Genomic DNA, 12,205 nt, shown 5'->3' with positions numbered 1-12,205 from the left:
AGTCTAAACCATCAATGAGGTGGATAGTGCACGGTGCTGCAGAGTGTGAGAGCCGGAGCAACCAATCAGAGGGGGGAGTGCAGGCAGCACTGTGATGTCTATTACTGATCAGCATGTTCCCCGCTCTCACCCTCTTCATCTTCCCGTCTATTCTACATATTAGCAGCCTGATGTATGACGGCTCTCTGTAGAATATCATCTTCTCTGGTGGGGAAGATGAGGAGGGTGAGAGCGGAGAACACGCTGCACAGCAACATCCATCTCAGTGCTGCTTCCACTGGCACCGACACCCACACTGCTCCAATTCTAGGAAGGAGATGTTCTATTACAGTCCATGCCAAGACAAAGACTTGATTTCTAGTTGTGGATGGTGTGGGGAAGGAGGAGAACCCCGGCTGGCTTTTCCTACTATAGGGGGCTCTGGGACAAGGAGTGAGGGCCAATCTGTACCAGGGACACAGACATAGAAAGATCTGACAGGGGCCCCAAACCTTCCCCTTCTTTACTCCACTAAACATAGGATTCTTATTTCACTCTGTGTTTCTGTTGGAGAGTTCCCCTCATTTCCTGTCTAGGAAAATGTTGTCACCGGGACAGGAAGTGAGGAGAACTCTTTCTAACGGAGCCCCAGATAGGAAACACCTGACCGGGGATCTAATCCTGACCCACTCTGCCTACAAACTAAGTCTTCAGTCCCACTGGATCCCACTTTGTAATCTGGAAATGTCACGTGAAGTAATTTGATCTCAAAGTCGGATGTCAGTGCGACTTCAGGTGCGACTTGCAGGACATCTGTGTGACTTTATATACAAGTCTATGCAAGTCGCAGCTGAACTTGGAAAAAGTAGTGCAGGAAGAACTTTCATAATCGGTGCGACTCGGATGGAGGGGGATTTGTACCGGTATGACCGCTTCCATTGTGGACAATAGAGTGCGACTTGTCATGTGATGAGAAACTATCAACTCACATGACGAGTCGCACCGCTGTGACCGGGGACTAAGAAACACAGTCTGGGCTCTCTGGTACATCAGATTATTTCTTTCAGTACTAAATCTGTAGAAGACGTCTTCATATATTTCCTCTCAGATTGTTACATTGATTTCCATCTCTTTGTAGTATACATTGTATGGAGGAGGGGGAGGGGCAGGAAAGAGAGGGAGGAGCTGAGAGAAGGGGGAGGGGCCGAGAGAAGGGGGAGGGGCAGAGAGGAGGGGGAGGGGCAGAGAGAAGAGGGAGGGGAAGAGTGGAGAGGGAGGGGTGACCTCATCCTATCCCATCACAGTGACCTCACCCCACCCTCTATGTCTGATCATGTGCCACCCCACACAGAGGAACCACATGGGGGAGGGGCAGGGGGAAGGGGAGGGGCAGAGAAGAGGGGGAGGGAAAGGGAGGAGAGGTGACCCCATCCTATCCCATTCTAGTGACTGCACCCCACCCTCTATGTCTGATCATGGTGCAACCCCATATAGAGCGACCACATGGGGGAGGGGCAGTGAGGAGGAGGAGCAGAGAGGAGAGGTGATCCCCATCCTATCCCATCACAGTGACCACACCCCACCCTCTATGTCTGATCATGGTGACACCCCACACAGAGGGATCACATGGAGGGAGGGACAGGGAGGGGGGAGGGGCAGGAAGAGATGGCTGGTGTCACACTGTGATAACTCTGCTTAAAAATTACAAAGTATTATGTCAGATTGTCGATAGATGGATGGATGGATGGATGGATGGATGGATGGATAGATTGATCGCATCATCATCATCATCACTGACCATTAGGACCAATGTTATTGTGACTCCAATAATTGGACAGAAATTCTACCCAATCACAGAGATCGGTGACAGAGGAGAAATCTCACATTTATTTATAGTACAAAATCTTGCAGGAAGCCCCGCCCACCTCTATATACTATTGGATGAATATGAAATGAACTCCAATTTTTTGTCTGACATCACCAGGCTGTGGGCGGAGTTCTCACATCTCCCCCCTCCCCCCACATATCTTTATACAACCTCCCCCTACATGTACCCCAGCATGGAGGGGCTCAGTGAAGGTGGTGGTGAAGGTGTGGAGGTGTTGGATCGGGTCACACAGATCATAGAAGGAGATCCGCCCGGCCTCATAATCCAGATCTATCCTGACTCTGTTACTGGAGGGATTGGGGGGTAATGGGATCCGATGTCTGTCATGTATCACTGAATACTGATCACCTTCCCTGTCCAACCCCCAGGACTTGGTATTATATCCAATCACTGACTCCTCCCCTCCTCTCCTGACTATACTGGGGTAACACATCCCGACTGTCCAGCTCTCTGACCCCCCGACATCCACATCCCAGTAATGTCTCCCTGAGGAGAACCTCTGACTGCTCATCATCTGAGGACAATACAGGAATCTCTCTGGTGTTTTGGGGCGATTCTGGTTTCTCTCTGACCTGGACACAGTTTTCCCGTCATCTGATATCTGTAGATCATTACCAGCTGTGTTTCCATCCAGTAATATGTCTGCAGCCCCCTGTATATAGAAGGATACATTTCCCCCTGTTATTATATCAGATAAACCTGTGTGTAAGACCCCCGCCACATCCAGCCCCCCTCCATCATGGAGGAGGTCCTCATGTCTCTCTCTGTCCTCATCATCTCCATCCTCAGTATCACACAAGTCACCTGTGTCTGATTCCTGTAGGACAGTCAGTGGATCCATCATGTTACACAGCTCCTCAATGTCCCTCATCTTCCTGGACAGCTCCTCCTTCTTTATTTCCAGATCCCGGATGAAGATGGAGACCCGCTCTGCCCTCCCGGAGATGTCCCTCAGGACTCTCTTCTCCAGGTCTTCCAGACGTCTCCTGAGGTCTATAAACAGGGCAGTGACTCTCTCGGTGTCACCAGCTTCTTCTTCTTCTACTTTCCTCCTGTGTTCCTGCAGACTCTGGACTCTTTCCTCCATCTCCTCTCTCTTTGTCAGAAGTTTCTGCAGAACATTCCTCAGTGTCTCCTTCTTCTTCTCAGAAGCCCCATCCAGTGACATCATCTCATGTCCTTTATGTCCTCCAATCATACAACAAGACACACAGATACAGGTCTCATCCTCAGTGCAGTAATACTCCAGGATCTTCTTATGGACGGAGCATTTCCTGCTCTCCATGGACAAGGTGGGGTCAGATAAGATGTGTTCTGGGGACTTTTTGTGGACTTTCAGGTGTTTATCACACAGAGAAACCTCACAGAGTAGACAGGATCTAACAGCAGGTACAGGAGAGTCCACACAGTAAGTACAGAAGACCCCGGAGTCCTCCTGACCTGGCTGAGCAGACAGGAAATTCTCTGCTATGTTACGTAGTTTCATGTTCTTCTGCAGTGGAGGACGACCCGGAAACTTCTGTCTGCATTCAGGACAGGAATATCCTCCAGACCCCTCCTGTGTATCCAGCACACGACCAATACAGACCCGGCAGAAGTTGTGTCCACATCTCAGGGTCACAGGATCGGTATAAATGTCCAGACAGACGGAACATTCCAGCTCAGCTCTCAGAGCAGAAGACGCCATCGCTGACCACAGAAGAGAAACTAAACTGAAAGTCTCTGACAATGGAGAGGAATGCAGTGGGGGAGGGGTGACACCCTCCTACACAGGGGGAGGCTGGGCTGGGTGAGTATTATAGGACACGGAGATCAGAGTACAGAAGGAAGAAGCTTTTATTTGCAGTAGTCATGGTAATCGCACCTCCCAACATTGCAGGACAGAGAACGAGGGAAAGACGGATGTGGGGAGAAGTGAGGAGCACTAAGTGCATTGAGATGGGAAGTGGAGGTGACTACATGATGCTGAAAAGGGATTCGGTTCTATAGAGTCTGAGCTCACACTATACACTGCGTATACTGCAGCCTGTGTACCCCCAAAACATGTCTTCATTATTGCACCCCAACATGCAGAGAGTAATGGGGGTAGTCACCTCGTCTAGGCAGGTTCAGTCTGTACTGAGCGCCCCCTTCAGTCTGAGGATGAGATATGTGGTTCCACTGGTGTAATATTACTATAGGGAAATGCCTTGTGGGTAAACAGCACCCCTTCAGTCTGAGAATGGGATATGTGGTTTCATTGGTGTAATATTACTATAGGGAAATGCCTTGTGGGTAAACAGCGCCCCTAAATTAGTGCACTGCTGAATAGCAAACAATGTCCAGGTCATGAAGGGGGTGGTTAGGGAATGCCCTCCAAACACTCCAGCACTATGATATGGAGATTTATCACATGAAGTAAATGAGTAGTCCTTGTGGCACTGAGGATCCTATATTCCCATAATACCCGGAGATGCTGGAAAATCCTGGTTCTTGAACATAATGACTGAGAGGGCTCCCCACCCCCACCAGGGTCTGATGGCAGACAAGGTGCCCTGTCACTGGGGTTTGGCATGAGGCTGGAAAGGAACAGAACAGCACAGGGGCAGGTTGGGCAGGAACAGCTGTCATGGAGACATATTAGACTGGTACATCTGGCAGAGACAGGCTCACTTAGAACTGCTGGCACAGAGGCAGGATTGATTGGGACTGGTGGTGCAGAAGCTGGTTAGACAGGAACTACTGGTGCACAGTCTCTACTGGAACTGCTAGCATGGAGGTTGAATTGACTGGAACTGCTGGCGCAGACACAGGCTCACTTGGAACTGCTGGCACAGAGACAAGTTCACTTGGAACTGCTGGCATAGAAACAGGCTCACTTGGAACTGCTGGCACAGAGACAGGCTCACTTGGAACTGCTGGCGCAGAGACAGTGTCAGGAAAGGCCTGCCCATAGTACAGGTAAAGTTCCACGGCGCACAAATATGTGCAGGGTCCTGGCAAGCTGAGCAGATGTGCAGGCACTTGGGCAGAGGCGCATGCAGTTGTGCTCACATTGGAAGAGGACCCTCTCCCCTAGATGAAATATGTCATCACCTGGCAGCGCTCACTCAAGCAGTTAAGACTCTACAGGATGGATATGCGCACCTGAACCCCGTGTACCTACTCCTGAGCGGTTTAATGGAGACCGAAGCAAGTTTAGAGCGTTCCGCAACGCATGTCAACTTTACTTCAATCTCCAGCCAAGAACCTTCTCTACAGAGACTGTCAAGGTGGGGTTCATTATTTCCCTGCTTCAAGGTGAACCACAAACGTGGGCATCACCCACATTTAAACACTATGACCACTCTCTTTGACGCAATGGCTCAACTATATGATGACCCACAACAAACCACTACCACTGAAGCAGCATTACATGCGCTCCAACAAGGTCACCGAGCGGCCGAGGACTACGTCACGGACTTTAGACGTTGGAGTGGGGATACCAATTGGAAAGATGCTGCCCTGCGTCACCAGTTCCACTTGGGTCTGGCTGAGCCCCTCAAAGACGAACTTGCTTAAGTTGGCATACCAGACTCTCTGGAGGATTTGATCACGCTAGCCATTCAGATTGATCATCGCCTACGTGAACGCAGGTTAGAAAGGTCCAACCAAATTCCTAGGCCTACATGGATGCTACTTAAGATTCCAGCCTAATCCTCCTGTTGGAAACTTTAAACCTGAGACATCAGACACACCCGAACCCATGCAACTTGGGCTGATTCGTCCATCACTAACTCCAGAAGAATGCCAGCGCCACCGAGTCAATAACCTCTGCCTATACTGTGGAGAAACTGGCCATTATGTGCGTTCCTGCCCAGCTAAGCTGCATAAACGCATCTCCATCTCTTCTGCTGTTCCTCTACCATGTTCTACCAGCACAACTCACATGGCTGTACCTATTTCCTTTTAGCTCCCTGGAAGAACCGTGTCGGTAACCACGATTATTGATTCTGGAGCTTGTAGCTGCTTCATTGACCTATCCTTTGCAGCCCAACAACACATCCCTTTACAGCTGAAGGAACAAGGGCTGAACATATTTCTTGCTGATGGGTCTCGTATCAAGTCTGGATTAGTAAACAAAGAGACCCCACCACTCAAATCAACTGGAAGACCGGCAGGATTCAGTTTTCTTCTCCATACTGCCAAGAGCACTGCTTACCCATGGCACCTTCACCCATACCTACATTACTTTGCATGGACTCTGATGCTGAGCTTGCCCAAATAGTTCCACCAGTCTATCATGGCTATTTGGATGTCTTTAGTAAACGAGGAGCAGATACCCTTCCTCCTCATCGATCTTATGACTGTCCGATTGATCTACTCCCAGAATCTGAAATCTCCTGTGGGCACATCTTTCCCCTGTTGGGGAAATGGGAATTAGGAGTTTTAAAGGAGTATATTGATGAAAACCTTCAATAAGGATTCATTCGTCCCTCCACATCCTCGGCAGGAGCCGGAATATTCTTTGTAGAAAAGAAGGACCAATCCTTACGGCCTTGTGTGGACTACCGTGAACTAAATAAAATTACGGTGAAAAACCGTTACCCCCTTCCTTTGGTTCCCAAACTTTTTCAAAGACTCAAGACTGCAACCATTTTTACGAAGTTAGACTTAAGAGGAGCATATAACTTGGTTCGTATCCGAGAAGGGGATGAATGGAAAACGGTTTTTCGCACCCAATTTGACCAATTTGAATATTTAGTTATGCCATTTGGATTGTGCAATGCACCTGCTACCTTCCAGCATTTCCGTAACCTCCCTGGCGGTATTCCCGAGTGTAGCTCGGGGTAAAGTTTCAGTACCACAAGCGGTAACCCCCCCGAGCTACACTCGGGCTTACCATGCGGCGCTGCTCCGGGATCCCTCGATCACTTACCTTGTCTTGTGTGACAAACTGTCCCTCTGTGATAACATTTTGCCCTTTCTGTTCTGGTTTTCTCCTGTTTGTAAAGCTGGACATGTTTCACAGACATTCTACACTGTTTGTTTAGGGAGATGTGACCTTGTAGTCTTTCACTTCTAATAGAGTTCATACTATATTGTTGTGTTGTAGAGTTTAGTTGTGGGTGGGGAAAACCCAGTGCCAGGCTGTCTGGTGGGGGTGGGAGTGAACCTGTATATACTGAGCTGTGTTTAATAAAGAGTGTATCATTTTCACCCTACACGAAGTTCTGACTCGTGGTTTGGGATATCAGGGAAGGGAGTGTTTTGAGCTCCTATACATGCCTTGGCAGAGCACTGGAAGCCTTGCTGGAAAAGGGGACCATTGGGTGAGACGCACTGCCCCTCATGAGGAAATCCAGGCGGAACGGTTCCGCCACATCCTGCGCTCCCGCAATGTCCCCCCTGCAGTGTCCCCTGTAATGTCCTCCGGCGGATGCCGGCATCCGTCTTCTGGGTTCCGTTCCCTGCGACGTCGGGACGTACGGGGGACGGAACGGCGGGAAATTTGAAAATGACAAAAAGTGACATTCACTAAAATCACTAAAATCTCATAATATAACATTCCTGTATCAAACCATTTCACATACATTTTGTCCCGAGTTCTTTGTCCGGCGCCCTGCCTGCATTTTTACTGTTCTTTCTGCCTGGACACTGAGAAACGTCCAAAAAGCGTCCCTTTGGGTCAGACGCGGTTTTAGACCGGCTAGAGAACAGCGATAGTAAATCAGAACCACTTGCAGAATTGAGTGATAATGATTCGTGGGGGAAATTCCTCATCAGACACTGAAAATGATTCTGCGACTGAGCTCAGCGATGGGCCAACTTGGCGCTCTATTTCACATTTCAGTGTTTTTGGTTTGATTATATTTAGAGATGAGCAAATTATTCAAAAATTTGATTCGGCTGATTCGCCGAATTTCAGGAAGAAATTTGATTCGATGCGAATTTATTCGCTACGAAGTTAACTTATAAAAAGGGTTTCTAGGCTTCAGAGAGCCTTTAAATTAGTGCAGAACACTGTACCTTTAATTTAAATGCCCTTGGAGATGAGGAAGGAGAAGGAGAAGGAGAAGAATGAGAAGAAGGAGAAGGAGAAGGATGAGAAGAAGGAGAAGGAGAAGGATGAGAAGAAGGAGAAGGAGAAGGATGAGAAGAAGGAGAAGGAGAAGGATGAGAAGAAGGAGAAGGATGAGAAGAAGGAGAAGGAGAAGGAGAAGGAGAAGGATGAGAAGAAGGAGAAGGAGAAGGATGAGAAGAAGGAGAAGGATGAGAAGAAGGAGAAGGAGAAGGATGAGAAGAAGGAGAAGGAGAAGGATGAGAAGAAGGAGAAGGATGAGAAGAAGGAGAAGGATGAGAAGAAGGAGAAGGATGAGAAGAAGGAGAAGGAGAAGGATGAGAAGAAGGAGAAGGATGAGAAGAAGGAGAAGGATGAGAAGAAGGATGAGAAGAAGGATGAGAAGAAGGAGAAGGATGAGAAGAAGGAGAAGGATGAGAAGAAGAAGGATGAGAAGAAGAAGAAGGATGAGAAGAAGGAGAAGGATGAGAAGAAGGAGAAGGATGAGAAGAAGGAGAAGGATGAGAAGAAGGATGAGAAGAAGGAGAAGGATGAGAAGAAGGAGAAGGAGAAGGAAAAGGATGAGAAGAAGGAGAAGAAGGATGAGAAGATGGAGAAGGAGAAGGATGAGAAGAAGGAGAAGGAAAAGGATGAGAAGAAGGAGAAGGAGAAGGATGAGAAGAAGGAGAAGGATGAGAAGAAGGAGAAGGAGAAGGATGAGAAGAAGGAGAAGGATGAGAAGAAGGAGAAGGATGACAAGAAGGATGAGAAGAAGGAGAAGGATGACAAGAAGGATGAGAAGAAGGAGAAGGATGAGAAGAAGAAGGATGAGAAGAAGAAGAAGGATGAGAAGAAGGAGAAGGATGAGAAGAAGGAGAAGGATGAGAAGAAGAAGAAGAAGGATGAGAAGAAGAAGAAGGATGAGAAGAAGGAGAATTCCAAGCCGGCAAAAAGTGTATCTGCAGAGCTCCGCTATTTCTTAGCGGAGCTCTGCCGATACACTTAGCGGAGCTCTGCAGATACACTTTTTGCCGGCTTGGAATTCTTCTTATTTTCATCCTACTTCTTCTTCTTCTTCTTCATCCTCATCCTCATCTTCTTCTTCTGAGGATGAGGATGAGGATGAAGAAGAAGAAGAAGTAGGATGAAAATAAGAAGAATTCCAAGCCGGCAAAAAGTGTATCTGCAGAGCTCCGCTAAGTGTATCTGCAGAGCTCCGCTATTCCTGACAGTTCTGTGACATTCACTCCATACAGCGGTTGAAACATTGTATCTATTTGTTTCCATAAATGGAAACAAATAGATGCAATGTTTCAACCGCTGTATGGAGGGAATGTCACAGAACTGTCAGAAATAGCGGAGCCCTGCAGATACACTTAGCGGAGCTCTGCAGATAGATACAGCGGTTGAAACATAGGCTATGTTTCAACCGCTGTATGGAGTGAATGTCAGAGAACTGTCAGAAATAGCGGAGCTCTCTGCAGGGACACTTTTGCCGGCTGATCGGGAAAAATCCGATTTGCGCACCCGAAGTAGGCTAATATTCGGATTTGACGCGAATCAAATTTTTCCTGAAATTCGTATCGAATTCCACTTCGCCTGGTTCGATTCGCTCATCTCTAATTATATTATTGAATTACATTTATTATTATATTATTTTTTATGATTATTTATTAAATTATAATTTATGATTTCGTGTTTCAAATTTTATCCTCCCCGGGATGTTTACTAGACTCTTGTCCGGACAGATTTCAGGGAGTTATTCCTAAAAATTACAGGCCTACAATAAAAAAAATACATATTTCCATGCAAAAAATGTACCGCTTTGAGCACAGAAATACTGACATCATCAGACCGCTAGGGAGGTTAATGACATCTTCAGAGACTACCTTGACATCTTTGTCATAATATATTTAGACGACATCCTGATCTTTTCCTCATCCCTGGAGATCCATCGAGAGCATGTTAAAATGTCTTGGGACGACTTCGTCAGCATGGACTGTAGGCTGAGAAATGCAATTTTGAACGGCAAAGCATCCCATTCCTCGGACTAATCATCTCCACAGCTGGAATCGAATTGGATCCACAGAAGATATCAGCAATCCTGGACTGGCTGGTCCCATTGGATAAAAAAGGAAATCCAACGGTTCGTAGGCTTCGCCAATTTTAACCGAAAGTTCATTAAAACATTTTCAGCCCTTATCTCACCTATTACCCAACTCAGAAAGCTAGGGGTTAGTTTCCACTGGACCCCTGAAGCACAGGCTGCTTTCAAATCTCTGAAGGAACTATTTACAGCTGCTCCTATTCTAAGCCACCCGGATTCCTTACTACCTTATATCCTTGAAGTAGACGCATCAGAAATGCATTGGGGGCAGTTCTTTCACAACGGAAAGGACTCAAGGAATTGATGCACCTGGTAGCTTTTTTCTCATGGAAACTCTCTTCGGCTGAAAGGAACTACGACGTAGGGGACCGGGAGCTTCTGGCAATTAAAGTAGCCCTGGAAGAATGGAGATACTTGCTAGAAGGGGCCACACATCCGATTTTAATTTATACAGATCACAAAAATCTCGAATAACTAAGGACTGCTAAACGCCTCAAACCACGTCAGGCCAGGTGGGCACTTTTTTTCTACAGATTTACCTTCCATATCACTTATAGGCCAGGGTCCAAGAACACCAAACCTGATGCACTCTCACGCATATTTGAGGATCCGAAGGATACCCCAAGGCCAGATACCTTTCTGTTGCTGTAGACTAGCCTCTTGTCCCAACTACAGCAGGCATAGGCGGGAGCATCCAGTCCACCCGGAATTACAGTACAGAGCAAGGATGGGCTTCTATGGAAAGGAGAACAAATTCTGGTACCTGAAGAAGTGCGGACCCTTGTCCTTGGGTATTGCCATGACCACCCCCATTAGCAGGTCACTTCGGGGACTCAAAAACACTAGAACTAGCACAGCGCACATTCTGGTGGTCAGATATGGTAAAAGACTGTAAAACCTATGAAAAGACATGTACCATCTGCACCTGAAATAAAACCACCCAAAATAAAGCCTGGGGATTGCTCAGACCTCTGCGGGTACCTGATAGAACTTGGAAAATGATAGCAATGGACTTTATAGTTGAGCTTCCACCTTCAGCAGGATATACCGCTATCTTCGTGGTAGTAGACCGATTATCAAAGATGGCCCATTTTTTGCCCCTGAAAAATACACCTTCCGCTTTTGAAACGGCTCGGGTCTTTATCATAGAAATTGTCAGGCTCCATGGGATCCCTATAAACATTGTTTCAGATCAAGGGATACAGTTCATATCGAGATTCTGGAGGGCACTATGTGAGACCCTGAAGATGAAGCTGTCCTTTTCTTCAGCCTATCACCCGCAAACCAACGGACAGACCGAACAGACTAATCAGACCCTGGAGCAGTACATCCGGTGCTACACCTCTTTTGTCCAAGATGATTGAGTATCGCTCTTGCCTCTGGCAGAGTTTGCATACAATAATTCCAGCCATTCTGCCACCAAGCAATCTCCTTTTTTTTCTAATTATGGGTTTCACCCTACCTTTTTACCTGACCTTGTGCCGGAGACTTCTGTCCCTGCTGCTCAAGACACACTGAATTTCTTTGTTACTAATAATAAATTGTTACAGGAGACGGTCACAAAAGCCCAGGAGGACAGCAAGAGGGTCTTCGACAGAAATAGAAGGGGAGAACTGATTCTGCACCCAGGAGACCAGGTCTGGCTTGCTACAACCAATCTGAAAATGGCGTGTCCTTCGGTGAAGCTGGCACCTAAATTTGTGGGACCGGTTCCGGTAAGACGCAAGATTAATGATGTCTCTTATGAGTTAGCACTACCGGAATCCCTTAGAGTGCACCCAGTTTTCCATGTATCACTATTAAAGCCTGCAGTACCTGATCCCTTTTCTAACCGAAGGCCAAGGCCCCCTGAGCCTATAAATATTGATGGAGAGGAGGAATTTCAGGTCGAGGCTGTTGTGGACTGTAGGAAAAGGAGGGGCCAGACACAATATCTAATCAAATGGAAGGGGTATGGGCCAGAGGAAAATTCATGGGAACCTGCAGAGAACGTACACGCTTTGGACTTAATTTGTGAATTTTTCTTAGCCACCCAAAAAAAAGAAGCCAATTGGGCATCCGGAGGCTGCCCATGGGGGGGGGGCAATGTCAGGAAAGCTCTGCCCATAGTGCAGGCAAAGCTCCACGGCGCACAAATATGCGCATGCGTAGGGTACTTGCAAGCCGAGCAGATGTGCAGGCACTTGGGCATAGGCACTCGCACATGCGGGCA

The 12,205-nt window shown here is 47.4% G+C and overlaps 1 protein-coding gene across 1 annotated transcript; it reads right to left on the bottom strand.

The window, feature by feature from the left end:
• Positions 1 to 1,839: 1,839 nt before the first annotated feature.
• On the bottom strand, positions 1,840 to 3,599 carry LOC149450508 (E3 ubiquitin-protein ligase TRIM39-like). The gene has a single exon (XM_089691869.1). It carries the CDS (start codon positions 3,552 to 3,554, stop codon positions 1,980 to 1,982), a length of 1,575 nt encoding a protein of 524 aa, XP_089547995.1. The 5' UTR covers positions 3,555 to 3,599; the 3' UTR covers positions 1,840 to 1,979.
• Positions 3,600 to 12,205: the final 8,606 nt, after the last annotated feature.

The sequence above is a fragment of the Staurois parvus genome, unplaced genomic scaffold, assembly GCF_062004578.1.
Source record: "Staurois parvus isolate SC_StPar_1 unplaced genomic scaffold, SC_StPar_1.0 ptg000573l, whole genome shotgun sequence".
Classification (NCBI taxonomy): Eukaryota; Metazoa; Chordata; class Amphibia; order Anura; family Ranidae; genus Staurois; species Staurois parvus.
Note: the sequence above shows the minus strand (reverse complement) of the source record. Positions and strands in the feature narration are given on the sequence as shown.